At 40.5% G+C, this 26,632-nt stretch overlaps 2 protein-coding genes across 3 annotated transcripts; both read left to right on the top strand.

Annotated features, from left to right (window-relative positions):
- The first annotated feature begins 11 nt into the window (after positions 1-11).
- LOC136268236 (abnormal spindle-like microcephaly-associated protein homolog) lies at positions 12-21,146 on the top strand. Its single transcript, XM_066063515.1, has 28 exons — positions 12-2,346; positions 2,398-2,757; positions 2,809-2,877; positions 2,925-2,972; positions 3,024-3,516; positions 3,568-3,633; positions 3,685-3,762; positions 3,888-4,183; positions 4,362-4,506; positions 4,773-4,903; positions 4,956-5,060; positions 5,362-5,432; positions 5,596-5,671; positions 5,727-5,867; positions 7,046-7,240; positions 7,578-7,776; positions 9,227-9,294; positions 9,349-9,420; positions 9,474-9,602; positions 9,775-9,807; positions 9,870-16,295; positions 16,462-16,599; positions 16,660-16,749; positions 16,801-16,848; positions 16,908-17,097; positions 18,479-18,633; positions 20,575-20,721; positions 20,817-21,146. Exons 2-28 carry the CDS (start codon positions 2,749-2,751, stop codon positions 21,018-21,020), a joined length of 9,822 nt encoding a protein of 3,273 aa, XP_065919587.1. The 5' UTR covers positions 12-2,346; positions 2,398-2,748; the 3' UTR covers positions 21,021-21,146.
- Positions 21,147-22,570: 1,424 nt separating this feature from the next.
- Positions 22,571-25,009, top strand: LOC136268234 (alpha-adducin-like). Of its 2 annotated transcripts, none has more exons than XM_066063514.1 (8): positions 22,571-22,707; positions 22,758-22,823; positions 22,889-23,051; positions 23,266-23,547; positions 23,598-23,690; positions 23,746-23,844; positions 24,512-24,679; positions 24,799-25,009. In XM_066063514.1, the coding sequence occupies exons 2-8, from the start codon at positions 22,783-22,785 to the stop codon at positions 24,865-24,867; spliced, it is 915 nt and encodes a 304-aa protein (XP_065919586.1). In that variant the 5' UTR covers positions 22,571-22,707; positions 22,758-22,782; the 3' UTR covers positions 24,868-25,009. The 2 variants fall into 2 exon arrangements, with proteins under 2 accessions (XP_065919586.1, XP_065919585.1); XM_066063513.1 differs by having other exon boundaries at positions 22,874-23,051.
- Positions 25,010-26,632: the final 1,623 nt, after the last annotated feature.

Below are 26,632 nucleotides of genomic sequence, written 5' to 3'. Positions count from 1 at the left end.
AGAAGGTCTAGTGTCAGCGTGGTATGTTCCCTTAGAGTTGATGGGTTCTTGTTCATTACGAGGAGGTTATCCAGGTAGATTGTGCAATGGATACCTCGGTTTCACAAAAAGGCAACTACCACTCTCATAACCTTCATGAACACCCAAGAGGCTGAAGCCAGATGCAAACAAACTCAAAATCTTGGCCCTCCCAGTAGGAATTTGTGGCATTGTTGATTTATCGAGATAACCAGGTAAGCGTCCTTCAAGTCAATGCATGTCATCAAGAGTTCATAATATATATACTAAGGAGAGTATCCTACTCTCATATACCCCTGTAGAAGGGCGTATCGTGAAGTTATGATGTAACACTTCTGAGTTCACCCGTTTTTCTTTGTATAATTAATGATGTCATTAGTTGAACATGGTATCGATTGAACGCGTGCCTAACAATGTCGCTAGCAACCAAATCATCTCCAGCTCTAAGCGTTTCTCACCGAACTACAATCGTTCCCTCATGGCTTAAGACCGCTTAGTAGGTGTTTCTTGCTAGGCCATTCGCGAATACGGCTACTCTGAGCATCGCGAGTATGAAATGATGCTAATGATACTTGCACTTTTACGGCTGCTTGTACGTCACAAACCACACCATCTTGTCGTTACATCATAACTTCACGATACGCCCTTCTACAGGGGTATATGAGAGTAGGATACTCTCCTTAGTATATATATTATGAACTCTTGATGTCATGTAATCTTCCTTGGCTAGGAGGTGGATGCCTTCCATCTTGAAGTGGTTGTACTGGATCCACCTGTTTAGTGGTCTTAAGTTTATTACTGGTCTGTATTGTCCACCTTTCTTGGGTACAAGAAGCTGTCTGGACTAGAAACCGAAACTGTCCTTCTTCTTGACCAGCTGAATTATTTGTCAGTAACCCCTGTACCTCCAAGTGTATCTGTTGCACCTCTGGCATTTGTCTTTGAAAGTGGAATGTAGGGTTGCGTGGTTTTCCTTGTAAGCTCTAACCAAGAGTTCATAATACAAGTAAGAGAGAGAATATCTAATTGGAATACATCCAGGAAAATCACTGAGTCTAGTAACACTCCCATATTAACTCTTGGTAACACATTAAGCCTGTTCACAGAATAAAGCCTTGACCTTATCAACACCAATAATCACCAATCAACAGTTCTCTATCGCCAGAAGAAGTGTTAATTTGATCAAAGGTAAACTGGACTGAGCTTAACACAGTGATTTTGTACAGGCTATATTAGAAGCTAATGGACTCTTGCTCTAACTGATAACCTGAAATTGCCTCCAAGACCCATGGATCTGTTGTTGTTGCTTCCCGTAAACATTCTTGGATTCAGAGAGGTCAAAGGGAGTGGAGGGTGCATTCCCAGTTCCTCCAACAACTGCTATGCTGTGTCTAAAGTATTTTTAGCCGACTCCTCATCCACCTCACCCTGCAGCATTTGTTCTCACAGCCATGCAATTACATCTGTTGTGAACCTTTGAAGTTCTGGTATCAAAAGAACTTAGCCTCACCTGGGGAAGCTCATTCCCATAGTAATTCAAGAGGCTTAGTAGCTTCTGTTGTTGAAGTCATGGCCCCCATAGGCATAGCTGTCATCTATAGCTACCCTGTAAACATTGCTGTTATTGGTAGTTTCATTGCCATGACATTAATGGCTTCATTATCAGTGTGGTTATTAGCTTCAGTGTCATGTTGGACAGTAGCTTCATTACCATGGCAACTAATGGTTTCTTTGCCCACCATTTACTGCTTCATTCTGTTATTAGGTGCAGGGTTGTTGTCGCTTATATTGGCTTCATTGCTGCAGCTGCCAGCATCAGGATTAGCATTAACATGAAACAAACCACTGACGTGACTGACTACATTGTCATCACCGCCTGTTGATCTGCTGTCTTCCTCTCCTTGAGATGGTCTAAAGTCTCAGTAGTAATGCTTCTGGAAGTTTCTGGCTTGTGGGCAACTAACCAGTGTTTCCAACAACTGGTCCAAACTATCATCAACCATCTTTGGAGCTGTTGAAAGGACTGTCTAAGGTGTTTGATTGTTGGTTCATGTGCACATACAGAATTCAACAGCTGGCGGAGAGCATTGATAGGGCAATGCAAAGAAACATGTTGACTGAACTGGAACTCCTGAAGTACAATCACACACTTTTATACATTCCCACTGAGTAGCATGCACATACATACAGTATTTACATGTAATTCACAATTTTTTAAAGTTAAGTACCATTTTTTTGTTTCATATAGACTTGTGTAATATGCTTGGAAGATTTCTCATTTGGTTCACGAATAACAATATGCCCATGTGAACATTGTTTCCATGAGAGGTAAGATCTATGTAGATATGTCATGTCTTCTTATTGTCCTTCTTTTTACAGCTGCCTCTATAACTGGGTCCGGTCAACTCCGGTGTGCCCTGTATGTAAACAGCGTCTGTGTAATCATATTCCTACTGTTGTTGAAGAAACAACACCACTACTTGAAAATGTATAGTTTTTAAACTGTACTTTTTAATTTTATTTGTAAAGAAGACATCTTTTGTGACTGTATAATGCTGTATGTGTCAATTGTTGTACTTTATGTCATGTTGTAAGGAAATTGAGGTAATTGCGTAATTTGCAGTTTTAAACCAATCAAATCGCTTCGCGGATTTAAAACGTGATTCAAAATTGTCGTGCCGAGGTGCAGGTGTTTTGATGAAATGAAGTCTCTTGATATATAATCGCGAAATGAACAAGGTGATTGTATGGAACTTTACGTAATTATATTAATATTTCCTACCTGTACAGAGAGACAAGAGCGATGCATCCCTTTTTAGTGAGGATGGAGTTTTAGCCACATCCACTCCGTTTACCAATGTACGTAATTTGCATATTTTATTTCAAACTTCATTAACTTTTCGTAGGGATCTGTGTGTAACTTAGAAAACAAAGAAACTGATGTAGATCCTGAAGTAAGGATAGACCATTTTTGGGGAGAATCTGTGTGTAATAAAAGTTTGTAGGAGAGAGGGTCTACATTTGTTGTTGAGAAAGAAAACAAGCCGTCATTTGTAAGAAAAACAGCCAGGAAGCAGTGGAATATTCCAAACCAACCTGTACTCTTCTCAGCATGGACTAAGGACGAAGGAGTTAGCTTTGCCGATACAGTCTCTCCCAAGCCGATAAAGAAGTCGGTAACTTTCACGATTTGTAATGGCGACAGTGATAGCAGCGACGCTAGTGCCACTGAAGCTGCTAGCGTAAACCAAACTCAGAATAAAAAGCCTCCTAGCAACCGTGTCCCCCTTACTAACAAGCTCAACAGCGCTTACGTTACTTCTAAAAATGCTAGACGAAGTTTACAGAATGGTCCCAGTGTTGCTGCGGAAAAGAAGAAAGTGCAGCAAAGAAGGTCTTTGGATGTCAAGAAGACAACAAAGTCAACCACAGTTGGTCTGCCACAACGAAAACTGACACTGAAGAAACCAACGGGCCAAGCCCAACCTAGAATTAGAGGTATGGAAGCTTGTAATTTAAGCCGTTTAAAGTGTATCTTTGGCACTGCAGAACCAATGCCCTTTGCCTGTAGGAATGCACTTTATGATGAGCATTGGAGTTCAAAACAAGAGAGAGGTATAAATGAATCATTTAATACGTGTGCTTGAATATTTTTCTTCTATATAGCTTTTACGAGATGGCTCAACTATGTGTTAGTACCTGTAGATAACTTTGGTAACACTTTGCCAAGCAGTGGTAGAGCAGGCAAGTACACTCTGTTACCTTGTATGCTCTATTAGAATTTTACATTGTCATACAATAGTGCATGTACATTTTATTCTCAACTTATCATACTCATTGTGTTAAAGTAGTACAACTCCTTTTTTCAGTTGAAAACGTTGGACAACTCACATTTCATCAGGATGAAAAGAGTGGAGGCCACAATGTTTCAAGCGTATCACGGTTACAGTTGCGACGGAGGGAGGCACGCATACGACAGCAGGCTTGTCAGTTGTACCAGTCCCAGGTGCTGGAGGATGTGTTTCTGAGGCTAGAAGTTGAGGTAGAGAGTAGGAGACTGACCATGAGACCAGACCGGACCATTCATTCTGACATTGGTCTGCGGGAAAGATTAATAGAAGTGTTGAATAGCTACAGCATTGTTTGGCTAAGACTTGGAGTAGAGGTATGGCACCACAATACGATTGTAGCATACGTGCTTATACATACTAGCTATGTGTACGTATGTATGAACAAAAGGCAATTTAGAGGACATATGAAAACTTTAGATTACTATGGCCTGTGTAGTGTCTTGTTTATATATTATTCTCCCCCTTCATTAAAATGTACTCATTGCTCTACAGGTGTTGCTTGGGGAGATCCTTCCCTCACACTCCACTAATGGTAGGCAGTTGGTGGATGACTATGCCACTTACTGTGTGGCAAGACTGTGTGAAGATGATGCCATCTCGCAGGCCTACACCCTCAAGACTGGATCCCATGGAGCAGGTACGGTAGTCATTCAATAGTTGGAACCAGGAGCACATAATTGATACTTGTGTGCTTCTGGTAAAACTTCTCTTAGCAGCTACCTATACTAAAAGGTCACCTGCGTATTCCCCAAATGGATATTTGTGAGTGGTGCAGTCAACTGTGACCTACACAGTATAATGAAAATTTTAAACTCAACAACTACCCACCGTAGACAGATTCCATTGCCTAATAAGGATCGATTAATTTGTACAATGTATTATACTACTGGTGTTGCACTGCAGGTTATGAGGAGGCATTGCTGCAGTATGCCTTCCGCAAGTTGCTGATGATGGTGATCTTCCTGGACAAGGCAAAAATGTCTCGACTGATTGACAACGATCCCTGCCTGTTTGTCAAGACTGCCACCATTAAAGTGAGCAAGAACAGCATCATGGGTTATTATGTATTACTGGTGATGTTTGTAGTCAAGCCGGCAAGTTTTGGTAGCATTATCGGACATTTTTCTGTGTGGAGAAGGCGATATAGTGAAGCACCTTCGTCTGCTCAACTACACTTTAAGTTATATGCAGGTGAGTGGGTGGGACTTACAGCATGCACTAAGAAATTTTGGTGGTGTGGATAGTACCATATTAAATCTGTTCCACTTGGATAATATTTTAAACTTTTAACTGAAGGGAAAACTGTGAAATATGGTCACCTTAGGACAAAGTGTACAGGTATCCTTATATATTTCAGGTCAGTTTATGTACTAAGGAATGCTTTGGGGACCTTAACTAAATGTCTGGACTAGGTATCCCAATTTTGTGTGTCCATCCACTTTAACAGGTTCCATTACTGTATTCCCTTCAATATCATCTTTCATTCTTGCAGCGTCCACTTGATGAGTATGACTTTGGTGTAACCAACCTTGCTGTGGACCTGAGGGATGGCATCCGACTATGGTACAGCAACTGTTTCATTAGAGTGTTTTGCTGCATTAGTGTTTTAAACAGTGGTAGTGAATGTTCTATAAGAGTATTTTGTCAACAGTTGTAGGTCCGATGCTACCAACATTTTTTCTGCATTTTAGTTTACTAAAATTCACTGTTGTTTTGGTTTCCATAGTCGCCTGACTGAGATGCTGACAAACAATTGGGAGTTGTCTGGGCAGATGAGAGTACCAACAGCCAGTAAAACTCAGGTCTGGTGGAAGCTTTGCCAATGCTGTTTGTATGCATATGTCTTCCTCCTTTTAGAAGTTGCATAATGTGGAGGTAGTCCTGAAGGAGCTGAGACAACATGTCAGTATCCCTCATCTAGTGACTGCCCAGGCCATTGTTATGGGGCACAAGGAACTAACCCTCTCCTTACTGTGGTCGATCATCTTTCATTTTAAGGTCTGTCTGTACATGTGTCTCTTACTGTAGTTTGAAAGTGTCTTTTGTCGAGCAATTCTATGCTGTTATTGCAGACCTTCCTTCCCTTCTTTTTATTGTACAGTAAATGGTAATATTCCCTTTTAGTGTGTTAGAATCTATAATGCCTACTTTCCTTCCACTTGTATCAAAGCTGTAAATGCTATGAAAATAAAACTGCGATGATTTATTGAGTGCTAGTGAAGAGTAGACCTTGTCTATCCAAACTCTCAACTATCTGAACAATATTAAGTGACTGTTTTAATATTTTACCAAAAATAGGACCACCTATGGGACCCAGAGTAAGTGGCCCCATTTTGAGGTGGCCGTGTTATTGAAAACCTCATTAATGTGGCCATAAAGGAAACCTAATATTACTGAGGCTTTTCAACAAAACCAGTAGTTATTTGCTGTAACATTTGATTTATGTTTGAGCCACATCCCTAGTGTATTTATGCATAATAGATAATAGCCGCTTAAGTTGATCATATGAAGACTTTATTGTCCTGTGTAGGTATAGCTACGTATACTAAAGATTCCAGTTGGTAAATAGCTAAGTAGCTGTTAATGCATTGAGTATGTATTTCCAAAATAATGAGTACATTTGTGCTGGAAGATTGAATTCTCTAATAGAACAGTCACATATGACAAGTGCTGTGGCAAACAAATGTAGCTAGCTAGCACTAATTTATTCATTGTAAAACTTTTAATATTTGTAAGTTTGTGTGACTGTAGGCTGTGGGTACATGTTTCCCGCAGATCTTTAATGCAGGGCTTGCCTGCATTGTAAAGCATTACAAAACAAAAAAGTTGTAATGCTATACTAAATTACAGCTTGCTCAACTGCTGGTCACTTTATTGAGGGAATGTTGCTTTAGTGACTTAGTATTATCAGTTAGGACCTGTAGAATGTGGTCGCTGGCTTTATCAATGAGGTGGTTACTAAGTGGGATTTTCACTGTATGTTCTATTAGAGTAATTGAACGGATTTCTGAATATAAATGAATTGGCTTCTGAACAAATTCACTTACCTGAGCACAGAGCAGGCATGTTGATATTTGGATAATAATAATAGCAAGAGTACATAATAAAAATATTATGTACTCTTGATAATAGTCACACCCACTATATAGCAGAGTATTAATACCACCTTCTTTCAGGTTGATCTTCAGTTGGATGTGGAAGAGCTGAGAAAGGAGGTTGAAGTACTGAAGCAGCACAAACCGCATCCAATAGCTCTTGCTAACTTCAGTCAGCGTCGCTGCTCACTGGAACCCAGCATCTTCTTCAAGAGTGCCTCTATCAGCATGTTGTTGCAGTGGTGTAACTCTGTCTGTGCCATATATGGTGTGCCGGTAAGTAAAGTTTAATTGTCGTAGTATAGTATTGACCGGCCCCCACAAACAAACACATGTTCTATTAGAGTGTTTGTGTCTATTGTGCAACTTGATGGTCAAAATTTTAAGATTTAAAAGTAGTTTTCATGGATGTAGTAAATGTATAGTATCCCTTGATGACATCACTGTGACTGTATGTAGTTGAGAGTTGGCTTGCAAGTGTCAACAAGGATATGTGCTCTATGTGTAAGTTTCAACAAATGGCCTTATTAGAGTTCACACTTGATATAACATCACATGAAGCAGTGGAGCCATGCATGCTACATGTGGTGGATTACTTTAATCATGTTTGCAGGTGACCAATTTTACCACATCATTCTCTGATGGTCGAGTGTTCTGTTATCTGCTCCATCACTACCATCCACACCTGCTACCATTGGCCGTCATCAACAATGAGACATCTCTGACAGCTGCTACTCAGTCAGCAGCTGAAGAAGACATTGATAGTCCTGAGGAAGAACTAGTTGATGGATGGACAAAGAACTTCAGTCCCAGTAAGTGAATAAGAACTTTGTATATACCTCTGTATGCACTGTGCTCTGACAATGTTTGCCATACCAAAATCACTTTATTTACCTGATGCATTTTTGGTACCAAGGAGTGCTGGGCTATAGAAATACTGAGCCATTCATAGTAGCCCATGGATGATTTTTGGTGTGCATAGAAAGCAGTCATTCTGTAGCATACATTCAGTATTACTCTAATAGAACAGTCACCTTTATTACAGCAAGAGTATATATACTAAGGAGAGTATCCTACTCTCATATACCCCTGTAGAAGGGCGTATTGTGAAGTTATGACGTAGTACTTCTGAGTTTTCCCGTTTTTCTTTGTATAATTAATGATGTCATTAGTTGAACATGGTATCGATTGAACACATTCCTACATGTAACAACGTTGCTAGCAACCAAATTAACTCCAGCTGTAAGCATTTCTCACCGAACTACAATTGTTCCTTCATGGGGTAAGACCGCTTTGTAGGCGTTTCTTGCAAGGCCATTCGCGAATATGGCTATCTTGAGCGTCACAAGTGTGAAATGGTACTAATGATTCTTGCACTTTATGGCTGCTCGTATGCAGAGTTGGGGAAGTTACCTTTTCAAAGTAATATATTACATATTACATAATACTTTCTACACAATTAAATATATTACAGTTACATATTACTTAAAATAAAATGTAACTTAATAATATTACATATTAAGTTACTTGTGAAATGTAACGTAATATTATTAGCTGTAAATATTAAAGTTACTGAATGCAAGTAACTTCATGTACTTTAATATTATGAATTAAATTAACACTTCAGCATATATGCATGCAAACCACATGTTTTCACACAGACAGTGTGCATTAATAGCAATGGTCTATGTGGTCACGTGGTACGCATCAGTCCAATGGACCGGGCCACATCCTTTAATATAGGTGAAAGGTTAATGGATTGAGGTAATGGATCACTGAGTAGTTTAATGGATAGTAAATAGCAGTATAAAAGCCATTTGTAATGCTTTACTGGCTCATTGTTGCTCATAGTATTACTCATTACCATAGATAATATATCTAGGTATATTATCTATGTCATTACATCGCGCTGATCGCTACTTGTTACCTTGCTCGTTACGTAATATTGTTACTTTGTTCGTTACTAGTAACGAGTTAATAGTTTCTAAAAGTAACTTAAGTTATATTACATGCATTTCGCAATGTAACGCGTTATATTACTTCAGCTCGCAATTGTAATATATATTATGTAACGCGTTATATTACGTAACGCGTTACCCCATCTCTGCTCGTATGTCACAAACTACGGCATCTAGTTAACTTCGTGACTTCACGATACGCCCTTCTACAGGGGTATATGAGAGTAGGATACTCTCTTCAGTATATATATATATATATTATGAATTCTTGATTACAGTGATTTTAAAATTGCTGTTTATGTAGCAACCAATAAGGAGAAAACACTACATATAGCCAATGAGAAAGCCAATTTCAAGCTGCTTAGTGAGAAGGTATGTATAGTATCTTATTGTAGTGCTAAATTTACTGTTTTCTAAACCTGTTAGATGCAGTTGCTAGGGGGAGTGCCTCCCTTAGTGATGAGCAAGGACATGATAGACACCATGCCTGATGAGAAGGTGTGCACTAATTAGATTGTTACAGCAGGATTACTCGTGGTGACTTGTTACAGGTGGTGATAGCATACACATCCTACTTGTGCCGGCAGTTATTGAGTATCAGCCAAGAGGTTAGAGCTGCGATAGTACTGCAGACAGCTTGGAGAAATCGACATAGCAAGCTTGAGAGAAGGAGGAAAATGGTATGTGACACTCACTCAAATTTGCTGTTTATGTAGATACTGTACCTTATGTCATATCACACAAGTTTGCACACTTGGTTTCATGGTATGACAAAATATAATGGTCAAATAGTGTTAATGTTATCAGTAAGTTTTGAAGAGTATCTTATGATCATTATTATTTATGTTAAAGGTATTAAGAGAGAAGGCAGCTGTGATTCTTCAGGTTAGACACTTATTCCTGCTATTATGCTGCTTGCTGTTCATGTTTTGTTGTTCCTTTTGAAGGCTCATGTGAGGTGCCATCTGATCCAGGCCAAGTACCAGAGAATGAAGCAAGCAGCGGTGGTAATCCAACAACACTGGAGAGCACGTACCATGATGCTCCACCAGAGAGGTGAATTCTTACTCACCCAGCAAGCTGTACTAGTGATCCAGCAATGGTACAGAAGGCAGAGGTCTATCCAAAGGGAAAGAGCAGCTCAGTTAATTCAAGCTACCTTTAGAGGCCACTTGAAATTCTGCCAATATACAAACCTGAAGCAAGCCACTTGTGTTATTCAGTCAGCATATAGGAGACACTTAGCTGTTCTGGAAGCTGAGAGAACAAGAAGACATTGTGCTGTGGTGAAAATTCAATCCACCTGGCGTAGGTTTATATGCCATAAGAAGTACATTCAACTCAAAACTGCTTGTTTAACAATTCAGCGATGCTACAGGGCAAAAATTTTGGCTGAAACGGCAAGAACTACTTTTACAGCCAAAAGATCTGCAGCAATTACTGTTCAGGCAGCATTTAAGGGTTGGATTGCCCATAGAACATTTGTTGAGAAGAGAAATGCTGCCATTGTGTTTCAGCAAAGATTTAGAGCTCTCAAAATTGGTAGAAGAGATAAAGAAGATTATCAAAGGACACTTAATAGTGTGATACTTATCCAGCATGCTGTAAGGGCAAGACTTTGCCGTAAACATCAAGCAGCCATCAAACTGCAAGCAGGGATTAGGGGATACCTGCAACGATGTCGATATCTGAATATACGGTGTGCAGTGTTGACTATCCAGAGTCAATACAGAGCTCACAAGCTTGCGATACACACAAGGCAATGTTACCGGCAACTACAGCAGAGTTGTATTGTGCTACAGGCAGCCATTAGAAGTTGGAAGAGAAGACAAGAATACAAGAGAATGCAGTCAGCAGCTGTTACCGTACAGTCTTGGTACAAAGGAGTGATGGAACAACGGCGTTATGTCAGAATGAAACAAGCTTGTGACGTTATTACTCGTCGCTGGAGGGCAGTTCAAATGGGACGTGCACAACGTCAGAAGTATCTTGAAACTTACTCTAAACTTGTTCAACTACAAGCTGTTATCAGAGGCTGGAGGTGTAGGCAGTGGGTGGAGCTGTGCCACTCCTCTGCAGCAGTAATCCAACAAACATACAGAGCTCACCTAGCAAGGAGACATTATGCATCCATGAAGCTACAAGCAGCCTACAGAGGTGTCTGTACACGAAGATCATTTCTAAGACAAAGACAAGCTGCTTGCACAATCCAAGCCCACTACAGAGCTGTGAAAGAAGGAAGACAATTACGACAAGAGTTCCAACAAATGCGTGCCACAGCTGTAGCTATACAAGCTTCTTTCAGATGTTACATAGCTCGTAAGAATTTCCTCTCCATAAAGAGAGCAGCGTTAGTGGCTCAAACCAACTGGAGAAGATACAAACAGCAGAAAGAGTTTACAGTTACCAAACAAGCAGCCTTGTGTATCCAGAGATGGTACAGGTGGGCTAGTCATGCCAGACAAGTTCATGAGGACTACCTCAAATTGAAGTGGGCCACTGTCACAATTCAGCGATGCTTCAAAGCCTACAAACATCGACGTCAACTAATGGCTGCAGTGAAGATACAATCAGTAGTGAGGTGTGTACTAACTAGAAGAAGTTACTTGAGAACTGTCCATGCAGTGATCACAATCCAATCATTCACCAGAGGGTGTTTGGTGAGATCACGTGTTAGAAGTTTAACTGATGCAGTAAGAAGTGTAGAGAAACACTACCAAGCTAAACTTGTTGGTAGAAAGGTACAAAAAGATTATCGGCAAACTAGAACAGCCTGCATCACTCTACAAGCAGCCATTAGAGGCTGGAAGAGAAGACAAGAATACAAGAGGATGCAATCAGCCACTGTTACCATACAGTCATGGTACAAAGGAGTGATGGAACGACGACGTTATGTCAGAATGAAACAAGCTTGTGACATTATTACTCATCGCTGGAGGGCAGTTAAAATGGGACGTTCACAGCGTCAGAAGTATCTTGAAACTTACTCTAAACTTGTTCAACTACAAGCTGTTATCAGAGGCTGGATGTGTAGGCAGTGGGTGGAGCTGTGCCACACCTCTGCAGCAGTAATCCAACAAACATACAGAGCTCACCTAGCAAGGAGACATTCTGCATCAGTGAAGCTACAAGCAGCCTACAGAGGTGTCTGTGCACGCAGATCATTTCTAAGACAAAGACAAGCTGCTTGCACAATACAAGTTCACTACAGAGCAGCGAAGGAAGGAAGAAGGTTACGACAAGAGTTCCAACAAATGTGCACTTCAGCTCTAACTATACAAGCCTTTGTCAGGGGCTACATAGCTCACAAGAATTTTCTCTCATTAAAGAGAGCAGCATTAGTAGCTCAAACCAACTGGAGAAGATACAAACAACAGAAAGAGTTTACAGTTACCAAACAAGCAGTGTTGTGTGTCCAGAGATGGTACAGGTGGGCTAGTCATGGCAGACAAGTTCGTGAGGACTACCTCAAATTAAAATGGGCCACTGTCACAATTCAGCAATGCTTCAAAGCCTACAAACATCGACGTCAACTATTGGCTGCAGTGAAGATACAATCAGTAGTGAGGTGTGTACTAACTAGAAGAAGTTACTTGAGAACTGTCAATGCAGTGATCACAATCCAATCGTTCACCAGAGGGTGTTTGGTGAGATCACGTGTTAGAAGTTTAACTGATGCAGTAAGAAGTGTAGAGAAACACTACCAAGCTAAATTTGTTGGTAGAAAAGTACAAAAAGATTATCAGCAAACTAGAACAGCCTGCATCACTCTTCAAGCAGCCATTAGAGGCTGGAAGAGAAGACAAGAATACAAGAGGATGCAATCAGCCACTGTTACCATGCAGTCATGGTACAAAGGAGTGATGGAACGACGAAGTTATGTCAGAATAAAACAAGCTTGTGATGTTATTACTCATCGCTGGAGGGCAGTTCAAATGGGACGTGCACAACGTCAGAAGTATCTTGAAACTTACTCTAAACTTGTTCAACTACAAGCTGTTATCAGAGGCTGGAGGTGTAGGCAGTGGGTGGAGCTGTGCCACTCCTCTGCAGCAGTAATCCAACAAACATACAGAGCTCACCTAGCAAGGAGACATTATGCATCCGTGAAGCTACAAGCAGCCTACAGAGGTGTCTGTGCACGAAGATCATTTCTAAGACAAAGACAAGCTGCTTGCACAATCCAAGCCCACTACAGAGCTGTGAAAGAAGGAAGACAATTACGACAAGAGTTCCAACAAATGCGTGCCACAGCTGTAGCTATACAAGCTTCTTTCAGATGTTACATAGCTCGTAAGAATTTCCTCTCCATAAAGAGAGCAGCGTTAGTGGCTCAAACCAACTGGAGAAGATACAAACAGCAGAAAGAGTTTACAGTTACCAAACAAGCAGCCTTGTGTATCCAGAGATGGTACAGGTGGGCTAGTCATGCCAGACAAGTTCATGAGGACTACCTCAAATTGAAGTGGGCCACTGTCACAATTCAGCGATGCTTCAAAGCCTACAAACATCGACGTCAACTAATGGCTGCAGTGAAGATACAATCAGTAGTGAGGTGTGTACTAACTAGAAGAAGTTACTTGAGAACTGTCAATGCAGTGATCACAATCCAATCGTTCACCAGAGGGTGTTTGGTGAGATCACGTGTTAGAAGTTTAACTGATGCAGTAAGAAGTGTAGAGAAACACTACCAAGCTAAACTTGTTGGTAGAAAGGTACAAAAAGATTATCAACAAACTAGAACAGCCTGCATCACTCTACAAGCAGCCATTAGAGGCTGGAAGAGAAGACAAGAATACAAGAGGATGCAATCAGCCACTGTTACCATACAGTCATGGTACAAAGGAGTGATGGAACGACGACGTTATGTCAGAATGAAACAAGCTTGTGACATTATTACTCATCGCTGGAGGGCAGTTAAAATGGGACGTTCACAGCGTCAGAAGTATCTTGAAACTTACTCTAAACTTGTTCAACTACAAGCTGTTATCAGAGGCTGGATGTGTAGGCAGTGGGTGGAGCTGTGCCACACCTCTGCAGCAGTAATCCAACAAACATACAGAGCTCACCTAGCAAGGAGACATTCTGCATCAGTGAAGCTACAAGCAGCCTACAGAGGTGTCTGTGCACGCAGATCATTTCTAAGACAAAGACAAGCTGCTTGCACAATACAAGTTCACTACAGAGCAGCGAAGGAAGGAAGAAGGTTACGACAAGAGTTCCAACAAATGTGCACTTCAGCTCTAACTATACAAGCCTTTGTCAGGGGCTACATAGCTCACAAGAATTTTCTCTCATTAAAGAGAGCAGTATTAGTAGCTCAAACCAACTGGAGAAGATACAAACAACAGAAAGAGTTTACAGTTACCAAACAAGCAGTGTTGTGTGTCCAGAGATGGTACAGATGGGCTAGTCATGGCAGACAAGTTTGTGAGAACTACCTCAAATTAAAGTGGGCCACTGTCACAATTCAACGAAGCTTCAAAGCCTGCAAGCAGAGACGTCAACTAATGGCTGCAGTGAAGATACAATCAGTAGTGAGGTGTGTACTAACTAGAAGAAGTTACTTGAGAACTGTCAATGCAGTGATCACAATCCAGGCATTCACCAGAGGGTATTTAGTGCAATCATGTTTTAAGAATTTAACTGCAGCTGTTAGGAAAGTTGAAGAGCTGTACAAAGCTAAACTTGTTGGTAGACAAATCAAACGAGAGTACCAACAAATAAGAGAAGGTACCATTACACTACAAGCGGCCTACAAAGGGTGGAAGGTGCGCAGAAATGTTGCAGAACTTCAGACAGCTGTGCTAACTGTGGAGAGATCATGGCTAGCTCGACAACAGAGGATGTCTTACTTGCAGCAACAGTGCTCTGCAGTGGTGATCCAGAAATGCTTTAGGTCGTATCTTCTAGCAAGACAAGTACATGACAAGTACGTTGAGATTAAATCAGCAACACGTGTGTTACAACGATTTACCCGAGGCCTGCTGGCTAGGAAATTGTACAGGAGTCATGTTGCAGCTAGAAAGATTCAGTCATGTTATCGTGGTTACAAGGCACGACATCATTTCTTGAGACTAAAGAATGCCAGCATAGCCTTACAGAGTTGGGCTAGGATGTGTGCTGAGAGGAGAAAATACCTCACCCTAAAGGAGGCTACCATGGTCATTCAGTCAAGAGCAAGGACTTGGTTTAGTGGAAGGGCAGTGCTGAGAGAGTACCAACAACTGAGAGATGCCACAATAGTCCTGCAAGCTGCTTACAGGGCTAAGAAGCAGAGGAATGTTTATCTCAACCTGAAGGAGAATGTCATAACCATTCAGGCATGGTATCGAATGTGTGTTGCTAGGAGGCAATATTTGTGTACGAGAAGAGCAGCAGTTTTATTACAAACACGCTTTAGGTCTTACCTGTTGGGTAAAGCAACCAACACTAAGTACAAGGCACTGAGGACAGCCACCATTGTAGTTCAATCTCATTTCAGAGGACACCTACAGAGAACACACTACCTGCAGCTCAGGCAAGCCTCAATTACCATACAGTCAACATTCAAAATGTATCGATGCAGGAGAGAGTACAATAGCAAGAAATCTGCAGCTATCATCCTTCAAAAGTACACAAGAACTTACCTATCAGGAAAAGAAGCCAGGGAGTGCTATGTTGGTATGAAAGGTGCAGCTGTTCTTATCCAGTCAGCATATCGTAGACACAGAACTGAGAGACGTAACTGTGCTGCTATAAAGATTCAGTCACATGTCAGACAGTACCTCAACCAAAAGAATTACACTGCTTTGAAGTCAGCTGCTATTTCAATACAGAAACACTGGAGAGGGCAGCAGTGCTTGCAGCAATACCAGAGAATTAGGGATGCTGTTCTGTGTCTGCAGCAAAGTTATCGTGCTCATGTACTAAGAGTGAAAATCCACCAAGAGCAAGTTGAGAGGCACAGAGCTGCCACTTTAATACAGGCAGCTTATCGTGCACATGTTTGTCACATGCAGTACACCAGCATCCATCATGCTGCTGTTGTATTGCAGTCACATGTGAGAAGGCTCCGAGCAGAAAAGGAATTTTCCCTTCTTAGGAACAGTACTATTTTTATCCAGCAAAAATGGAGGGCAATGTTACTAGCAAGAACTGTCCAAGCAGAATTTCACAGCAAGCAAATGGCAACACTGACCATTCAACAGTGGTATAGAAGTTGTGTATACACGAGACAGACACGATGTTGGTTTGTACAAGTGTGCACAGCCTCGGTTACTTTACAAAGAGTCATTAGGAAGTATCTTCACCATAAACAACAGCAGAGAGAATTGGCAGCAACATGCATACAAAGAGCCTTCAGACATCACAGAGAATTAGTGAAAAGAAAGGTGTGTGTGCATGCGTGTGTGTGTGTGTGTGTGTGTGTGTGTGTGTGTGTGTGTGTGTGTGTGTGTGTGTGTGTGTGTGTGTGTGTGTGTGCGTGCTGCGAATGTATGTGTATGTGCCTGTCAATTTGCTTGCCATGTACAGACAGTATGTGTTGTTGTGCTATAGAGAAGGGCCGATTACATTGGAAAATTTGCACAAGTTGTGTTGATGAACATATCAGCCATACAAATCCAGAGAACATGGCACAATTACCAACAATGTCTACTGCAACAGAAAAAACTTTCTGCTGCCATTAAACTACAAGTGAGTTTAACATATCAGAACCTCTACTGATTTGATACAATTCATTTTTTGCATTTCCAGTCATGGATAAGAATGACTATTGTTAGAAGAAGATATCACAAATTGCTACTGTCAGTATCATCTGTTCAGCATATTTGCCGTAATCACATTGTGAGTGTATTCCTTACATTCTCTTTGTATTTAGTACACAAATTTCTCTAGCACCAAGTTCATCAACAGAAACTCCATAAGTGTGCCACTAAGATTCAGGTTTGAGCACTACAGTAGCTACAAATACCATCATCTCTCACACTGTGTACTGTTTATAGGCCTGTTGGAGGGGCTATTTTGTTAGGTGTCAGACAACCATTCAGATTCACAACATGCGAGAGCGGCTACGATGTGCCAATTCAGTGGAGCGTCGTCGTGTCACGCTGCGAGATCAGATGCCCGTCTTGTTAGAGCTACTAATGAAAGGGAAATATCTCACACACGGATCCTCTGTCTTGGAGAAACTAGGTCAGCAAAATTAGATGTTTTTTTTTGCATGCCCATGTTGGGGAATGCAAGGAACCAGTACCACTAGGTAATAAGCTTCATGCAAGCCTGGTGAATTGATTTTTTTTTAAATGCACTTGTAACAAATTGTGTTTTTAAAGTATAACAAAAGAGGCGGAAGTGTCTAAAGGTGCTAGTTGACAATATTCCATTGATTGCATAGTTTTGTTTGGAATATCACATGAACCTCAATAGTCGCAATACAAAACCAGCTAATGGTAATAATCACTTGTAATCGCTAGATATTTTGATTGTGTGTCACGTAAGGATTAAATGATGTACTTTCTTTTGTAAAATCACTTAATTTTCTAGGCAAAAACTGATAAAACATTTTGTGCATAGCGATTCTAGCTCTATCCAGGTATGAATATTCTAATGATGCCACTGTTTGTTACATCATCCACACGCTTCAGTTTATCTCGAAAACTGGTGGTTTTACATAATTCATTTTACGGCACTTAAACTGCTTCCACCCTCCTCTGGTGCAAAGTTTGTGGTGCATAGCAGTCCATTAGCCTCATTGCTAGCTACCATGCAACAATTGTCATCATGCCTCAGTCATCAAATAGCAGTAGTAGTTGCAGTGGGGCTCACATTGTAAATGATGTACTGTAATTTGCTTTTTTTTCGTTGTCAAGTAATTTTCATATGCAAAAGTTGTATGAAAATTTCTTACACAAAAATTTTAATGTAATTGAACTACTCTAGTAGAACAGTCATTCACGTAAATCATACGAAAATATTTTTATATAGAAATTTTTATCACAATTTTTTTGCACAAAAATAAAGCGAATTACAGTAATCAGACATAACACAGCACCCATGTAAATAATGCAAGGTGAACACAATGGGTGATTATCAATCTTTTGTGTATTTCTTGAGTTATCTTTGCCACACAGTGATTGCAAGCAAATTGATTCACTGTCTGACAATGTAATACAGTGTACACATTAGTAACTATGTCCCTTCAATTGCTATATTTGCTATGAAAGGATCTAAGTAGTGATGAAATGACTTGTGCATCCCATTACAACCTACCTGGGTATGTATATAACACGAAAATACAAGTTAGTGTGTAGTGTTATATAAATTACTCCTTGGCTGCCTGTCCAGTAGTGACTGTGTTCACCACAATGCTCTTTACAAAACACCACTCGTGCCCACAGTCAAAGTTAAAATAAAGACACCGATTGATTAGTGTTGACATCATCATGACTTATGTATTCACAGGGTACTGTAAGTTCATACTGTTCAATAAAAGGAAACAGCCACTGTAGATATGCAAAATTGATATTGTGAAAGGTGCATGCATATTGTGTGGTGTTATTGTTTCCCTCTACAGAGTTGATCACTCGACTATCAGACAGCTGTTCACTAGTACTGGTGGAGACAGGAGCACTGCCTGCCTTGTATGCTGTTGTGAATGGTACCAACCGGAATAGAGCTTCACTGCTATTGGTCAAAATTACTCTACAAATTCTTCTGAACTTGACTAGAGTAAGTGTGTACCATAATTGTAGTGTGGGTGTGCGTGCGTGCGTGTGTGTGTGTGTGTGTATGTGACCTGTATGCATAATAAAAGATTATAGCTAATTAAACATAAACATACTCACTCACACAGCCATAGTCATTAGAGCTTGGAGATAAAAAGATTATCTAGATAACTGAATTGCCTATCGTAAATAAGATAATGAATTTGCTTATTGAGATAATAGTAAATCTTTGTAATCTATTGTAAATCAACCACATTAAGATGGGAAAGGCGTCAAACTAGTTGGGGAAGTGATAAAATTTCTGAGTTAACAGACACTGCTTGACTTTACAGTATGTGTAAACCTGTGTTCACAAAACAGTCCTATGTCGAGATAAAAAGATTGTCACTTATCGACATATAGGTTTTACTATTATCACACACTCCTAACAGTCATAGCCCATCCCTCATACAATTTGTACCATGTGACATACTGCACAAGGTCAGCAATAGCAACTTGGGATCTAATCACACATTGCTTTGATTATCACAATACGATAGTTTATCATGATAGTAGATCCAAATAATATGTTCCATAGTTTAGTAGTAATTTTGTTGATCCAAATTTTCATACTACAACAAATGTTGAGAGTGAGCAAACCTTCAGAAATACAGCAAATCTTGCGAGTTAATAAATAATTGAAATAAATCAACAACAAATGTTTCAATTGTAAGAGTATTTTTAGAATATCTGATTTGTACTCATGGTGACCACAAGCTATTATCATATCACGATAGTGGACTACTGTGATACGATTATCACACTATCAATATTATTGCACATCACTACACTGGGTACAAGCCCATGTTTTGCTTGCTACCACAAGAGCATGAAATGGCTAACATCTCTTCTTATTGTAGACTATCATTATTGTATGTTTTGTACGATGGGAAAGTTTTCTAAGGTTGAGTGATACAAGCTGCTTTGGTGGAAGCCACTGACTGCCCTTTCCCACATAAGAAACATGTTATATCATGCCGTTCTGATATTGCTTCTACACCAAAATATGTTTCTGTTCCTGTAGCCTTTGTACACACCTTCTGGCATCAATGATACTTGGCATTTTACCACTGCCATCAGGTACCACTAAAGCACTTGCAGCTATTTTGACTTTCAAAGCTGGTGAATTCCCTTAGAGCATGCGTCATTCGACTTGCACAACTTTTTGCAAGGTTCACACAAACCGCTGTAACTTTGATGATTTCACCATACATGCAAGTCGTGTGTGGAAATGTACTTAATGGATGTTAAGTGTGGTAGCTAATGGATGTTATGGAGGTTAATGGACAACATTTAATGAATGCTAGTTGTAATAATGGAACCCATTAAGGTAACCAGTATAAACAGTGGAATGGACTATTGGAATCGTAGAATGGAGTTGAATTTTTCTTTTTACAAAGAATTAGTCTACAGCAGGATGAAGACAATTAACTACGAAGTGTGAAAATAAACAATAGAGATCTTTGAAATTACAGCAAATTCTCCATTATTTAGGCTTGGGTAGTATTGCACATGGTACATATAGTGCACGTATAACATCCTATAATTCTATTTGCCATTATGACTTGTATTTTCATGTTCCATATGATACTCCACAAAGTGTTTCATGTCAGAGTTATACATATACTTTGCTGAATTGCTGTGTTTGAAATAATTTTAAATGCTTACAAGATACTTGTTGATTTACCTAACCAAAGCACATTATCTTAGCACTTTGGCCACAGTATGCTATTATTAGAACTCCAAGCGTTTTCCTTACTGGAGATGGTGTGTGGTGATACTTTATATCCAGGTCGTTACGTACACTACACTTCCTGTAATCTGTGTTATATACTGAGACAACAAGTGTTTCCTTTTGTAAATGTCTTCCCTATTATGACAATGGCATGTGTGATTGTGTTTGTAGTGGCCATGCACCTCAGCTGATGTGTTGAGGTGTGAAGGACTGGTGTCGGCTATTGTTGGGCTGATGCAGAAGATTTATGTCAGTCAATCAGACATCATGCAACTGTCTTGTCATCTGCTGTCTGTGTTCGGCAAGCAACAAACTGAAGTAATCTTAATTGACTGTGTAGCATACTGTGTGTGCAGTAGTGTGTGTGTGTGTTGATTTCATGTGTGGCATCTTTCACTTGCTTGTTATTTTAGCTGGTGAGAAACCATTTGAGTCCTGAAACAAGAAGGCTTAACAACATGGCTGTCGATCTCAGAAAGAAGCTACTCATTCTCAGCAAAAAAGGACAAGCATTAACAGTTCCCTTCATACAACAGCAACAACAACAATTTCAATCATCACTCTCTCTACTAGAACAAATTTTGTCAACACCTGCTCTAACTAGATACACACACTAAACTTTTTAGTTACAATTTTCCCAGCCACACATGTATAATACTTGCATACAAGCACACCTTAAGATTTCCATTTGTGTATTGTACAGAAAATGTATTTTATATAAAATGTATCTTATATAAAACGTATCGTATGTCATTCTATCTAATGTATCTACTGTGACATTGCTTCCTTCCTCAATTAAAAGAACAAAACATTTCCTTTGAGTGATTGAAATTATAAGTGAGTAAACATACACAGCAGACCCACTATGATAAATGTACATATCCAAAGCAGATAGCTATAGCCAGAATTTTTTTGTAAGACAGCAACTGACTGCTGTATTCTCCTTCATTCAAGCTCAGTTCGAGGCAGCTGGCTACGCCACTGCTCTAATTAGCTGACAGCCTGACACTTTCTGATTTTGATGAAATTTTACTGTTATAAAAGAAGGTTGCCTTTTTCAGTGGTAAAATTGTATTGGTAGAGGACTAGGAATCTCAGAGCCCTTTATAAGTACGTTGAATATATAGTGTCCTTTACAGAGAGGGTCCTTTAACAGATGTTCCATGCACTGTAATACATAATTATGATCATTTACTGGTAGATACTAGTACATGGACTTTTTTGCATAAAATACTAAAGTTCTTCGAAAGAACACTCCAAAGGAATTGTTATATATAATTGTAGCTACATAAAATCAGTGAAGTTATCTATATGTGGAGCGAATTCTCACCATGCAGATCTTGGGAACTCAGATCCAACTATCCTATTACCTTCCTCATCATAATCAAATTTATATTTGGGAACATTAAAGCAACAATTGCACTTGCATAATTCTCACCACTACCTCTGTACCTGCTCAGAGTCCACCAAAATCCCTGCTCCTACAAACTATTTTCTGCTGCTGCTGCTGCTGCTGCTGCTGCTGCTGCTGCTGCTGCTGCTGCTGCTGCTGCTGCTGCTGCTGCTGCTGCTGCTGCTGCTGCTGCTGCTGCTGCTGCTGCTGCTGCTGCTGCTGCTGCTGCTGCTGCTGCTGCTGCTGCTGCTGCTGCTGCTGCTGCTGCTGCTGCTGCTGCTGCTGCTGCTGCTGCTGCTGCTGCTGCTGCTGCTGCTGCTGCTGCTGCTGCTGCTGCTGCTGCTGCTGCTGCTGCTGCTGCTGCTGCTGCTGCTGCTGCTGCTGCTGCTGCTGCTGCTGCTGCTGCTGCTGCTGCTGCTGCTGCTGCTGCTGCTGCTGCTGCTGCTGCTGCTGCTGCTGCTGCTGCTGCTGCTGCTGCTGCTGCTGCTGCTGCTGCTGCTGCTGCTGCTGCTGCTGCTGCTGCTGCTGCTGCTGCTGCTGCTGCTGCTGCTGCTGCTGCTGCTGCTGCTGCTGCTGCTGCTGCTGCTGCTGCTGCTGCTGCTGCTGCTGCTGCTGCTGCTGCTGCTGACCAAATAATGGCACCTTATTATTATGCTATATACATATAATTATATTTTACAGTTCCGGTATTTGGTTAGAATGTGGTAACCACGTGTCACTCTATGGTTAGAGGTCCCCGAGTAACCTCATATGTTAACCACGTGTATAAACAAAGCCATAAAGACAAAACACAATAGCTATACCGTGTAGCACACAAGAAGTATCGTATCGCGTTCCGTAGAGTCGTCATACGTTAAGCTTATCCCTGTATGGTTTCATCGTGAGCCAAGATAGCAATTGCAGAATCAACAGTAAGTGTGTAAATCCGTCCTGTGGTTTATTATTGTGTGTTCTAATATAGGGTAGCTACGTGTTCGGAAGGTAGCATGGATATTTCAGGAATAAAGCCAAATCTCAATGAAAACAAGTAAGTGATTATGATGCGGATAGGTTCCCAGTAAAGAGTTCACGACGCAGGTCACAATTTTCTAGAGTCACAGGTGGAGCCACAAATATTATTCCCATTAATGATTTGCGAGAGGTCAATGCTTCAAAGTATACTGAAGCTGAACGAGATCTACGATGCAAGCTAGCAGCTCTCTATAGACTGGTGGATCGGTTTGGTTGGGGTCATATCATTTACAATCACATCACTGTGAGTGTATGTGTCTGTTGTGTTGTCACTCCTATCCAATAGTTAAATGTCTAATAAATATTGAAACTTCTTTGTAACAGACACGTTACGTTGACCCCCAATACTAATGGGCTTTCTAAAAAAAATTATTTCAGGTTCTTTATAGCGGATGAGGTTACGAACTGTATGGTACATCACTTTTTCACTGTCTTTTCACTTTCTATTGTGGGATTAGGTTAAGATGTCACAGGATAAAGAACAGTTCCTGATTAATCCATTTGGTTTGATGTACTCAGAAGTGACGGCATCAAGTTTAGTCAAGGTGGACCTGGCTGGGAACACCCTGGACCCAGGCAGCACCCAGCTCGGCTGCAACAAGGCTGGCTACATGATACACTCAGCGATACATGAGGGTAGACCAGAAATACAATGTGTCATACACTTGCACTCTGGACCAGGGGCAGCAGTTTCAGCTATGTCATGTGGTCTCCTGCCAATATCACAAGAGGCGTTAATTGTGGGTTTGATTGAAGGAGATGTCTTTGTTGCTATTTTAATTGTGATTAGGTTGGTGGTGTATCGTATCATAACTACAGAGGCATCGTTGTTGATGAAGAGGAGAAGCAAGAACTCATAAAAGATCTTGGGCCAACAAATAAAGTAAATAGATTGGTTTACACTTATAAACAATTATATGTCGTTGTGCATATTGTAGGTGATGATTCTACGTAACCACGGTTTAGTGGCACTGGGATCGACCATTGAGGAAGCCTTTCATTACCTCTTTAACCTCGTTCGGGCTTGTGAAGTGCAGGTAAGGGGGATCTTACTGATTGTTACGTTGGCTGCTTGGCCATCTGTTTCTCAACACTATGTTGTGTATAGGCCTATTCTAAATCTATGGTCAGGACTGTTTAGGATGATATGCACTAGTCTGGCGCCGTCCGCCCCTTCGCAAAAAGTAAGGGTCTGGTGAAATACAAATACCTAATCATTTCAAAAGGAATTCAATTAGACAGCGTACGTATGCTAGTTACGTCAGATGATTGCACTTCAATTCGAACAAAAGCATTGTGTTGCCAAGGCGATTTCTGTGTGAACGTCATTGGCATGCACTAATTAGCTGCGCCGAATCTGGGCGCTAGAAATGATTTAGTATCTGTATTTCACCAGACCCTTACTTTATGCGAAGGGCGGGCGGCGCCAGACTAGATATGCACATGGTATGCTTCGCATGCATGTGTTGATGTATTGCGTAACCAGCTCATAGCAGCTGGCAAAGAACCAGTGAATACTTTTTACCTTGCAGCTTCAGATAACTTATGCATGCAATGCAAAACAATGGCGTACAATGTTCACACAGTATTGTGATGCTTAACTACACTAATCACAATCATTAGCTATTTTTGTGCAGTTGAAGGTTTCGGCTGGGTTTATAAAGATCTTTCTAAGATATCATAAAAGATAATTCACCACTACAGGTACAGGCACTCAGTTGTGGGATAGCCAATCTACTTCAAGTCCCCCTGGATGTGTGTGGGCAGGTACAAAATGTGGTTGAGAAAGGAGGGGGCGGGGTGAGCAGCTGCAAAATATGGGGAGTAGGTGATCTGGAGTTTGAAGCCCTCATGAGAATGCTTGACAACCAGGTAGGATGACATTTGTATAGTGGGTAAATGGAATGTAACCTTTTAAAGTTTTTAATACCAATTACAATGACGTCATTTTACATTGTAAGTATATATACTTCTGCCATGTTGCTATGCAGGGATACAATACTGGGTACCCTTACAAAGGAATGAAGCTGCTCCAGCCTTTAGAAGAGACGAGAACTTGACAGGCCTACAGAAAGTCTTGGCCACTACTGGACATGTAGCAGCCTCCACAAGTGGAGCCATGGGATCTTCTCATGATCAGTGACCTGATTTTGTCTTGTGTGTAATTTTATGTTTAATTATTTATTCCTTTCATATTGTGCACTTTCATTAAGGTGACGTTGGGGGGTCACAAATTACTGAGTGTTGGGCATCTTTATGAGGCATGGATGTATAGAGTACCATAGATTATACAGTACCATAGATTATACGGTTTTATAAAGTACCTATGCTGCTGGCACAAGGTGATGACACTGAGTCACTGTACTGGGGTGTTCTAGTAGAACTGGGAAATATGAATATTAAAGAAATTCTCAGTTATGCGTGCAAGCCGATTTGTTCAGCAAAAGACCAAGTCGCTCCGTTCAACCTATTATTATTATTATCATCAATTATCTAAAGAAACCTATAAAGTGCACCAGCTTGGCGTAAAACCTGGGGGTTGAGTGAGATTTGGCTTGATTAATTGTTTCTTTCCTGATCAAGGGCGGTTTTGGGGGGATTTCCAGAAACCCCTTTAAGGCTGGGCTTACTTCAAAGCAGCTATCCAGCCCTTAGGCAACTAGTATTATACTGATTCTTCCTTGACTACAACTATAAACCCATAGGACATAACATACCAAAGCTCATCTGCTAACTGATACTTTCACTATTCTTGCAGTAAAACTCACTGCAATTGATAGCATGAGATTGAGATACTCTAATAGAACAGTCATCTACTCTAATAGAACATTCAGTTGAAACATTAAACAATCTGCTAGTTCTGCAATTTATTTGTTTTTAGGATGTAATTTATCCAAACCTATCTGCAATTAGAGATGTATATTTACAAATTTATGTGTGTACTTCAAAGTACTTGTACAGTACTTAATGACATTCATTGAGGATGTATTCATGTACACACGCACCACTGAAATTGTTCTCAAATTCAATCTCAACCTTCAAAATTTTCCTGTGAGGCATATATACCCTAATATTGTGATCTGCACACTAAGGTGCAGTTAATGATTCTATACTTCCTGAATGTTAACCACCTCATATGACTTTGTCCCCCCTCCCCCAACTTATCTAGAGTACTATTCTGTTAAGTTAGAATACTGTTCTCCACTCCTGTTCAGTAAACCTTCCAAGACTACAGAGCAAACAGAAGAGGATATAGAAGGTGATGGTAATAATGATAATGAAGCAGAAATGCCTAATAGCTATGAAGAAGTAAAGAGTTGATCATGACTAGCTATAAAGCTAGCTAAATACTTGAAGCTAATCATAAAGATTCAGTAGACCAATCTATCATAGCTAACCACATAACTATTTGTGAAAACAAATACTAGTGAGCATCAGTACATCAGAAACAATAAGTTTCATTAAATTTCAAGCATTGTAAAATTAAAACCTTGTCAACATGACCCCCACATCTGAGTCCTACTACCACTGGAAACCCTCTTCTAAAAATCCTAGATCCGCCCCTGCTGATCATACCCACCACATCACTTTTCATCCTCCCACCTGCACTTCTGTTTGTTCTTGATAAATCTGTGTCGCAGTAGTTTGAGAGCTACTGATGTAGATTTGTGTTTCATGCCATTCATTCTTGTTTACTGGCTTCAAATCTTATACCTTTGTCTAGCTATATATGGTCTGCTAAGAGGCAAACTAAGTGACTTTTGGGAGGGGCCAAGCTTATTGACATCTCTTGAAGTGCTTAAAGTTGAAGTGATACCAAGAAGG

The sequence above is a fragment of the Dysidea avara genome, chromosome 10 (genome assembly GCF_963678975.1).
Source record: "Dysidea avara chromosome 10, odDysAvar1.4, whole genome shotgun sequence".
Lineage (NCBI taxonomy): Eukaryota > Metazoa > Porifera > Demospongiae > Dictyoceratida > Dysideidae > Dysidea > Dysidea avara.
This window is presented reverse-complemented; position numbering and strand designations above follow the sequence as displayed.

Coding starts and splice junctions, on each gene's coding strand:
- LOC136268234 (XM_066063513.1), top strand. CDS start 22,783: ATGGATATTTCAGGAATAAAGCCAAATCTCAATGAAAACAA. Junction 23,548..23,597: donor TATCACAAGAGGCGTTAATT/GTGGGTTTGATT, acceptor AATTGTGATTAG/GTTGGTGGTGTATCGTATCA. Junction 24,680..24,798: donor TGAGAATGCTTGACAACCAG/GTAGGATGACAT, acceptor GTTGCTATGCAG/GGATACAATACTGGGTACCC.
- LOC136268236 (XM_066063515.1), top strand. Junction 9,808..9,869: donor AGGCAGCTGTGATTCTTCAG/GTTAGACACTTA, acceptor TTCCTTTTGAAG/GCTCATGTGAGGTGCCATCT. Junction 16,750..16,800: donor ATATTTGCCGTAATCACATT/GTGAGTGTATTC, acceptor AAATTTCTCTAG/CACCAAGTTCATCAACAGAA.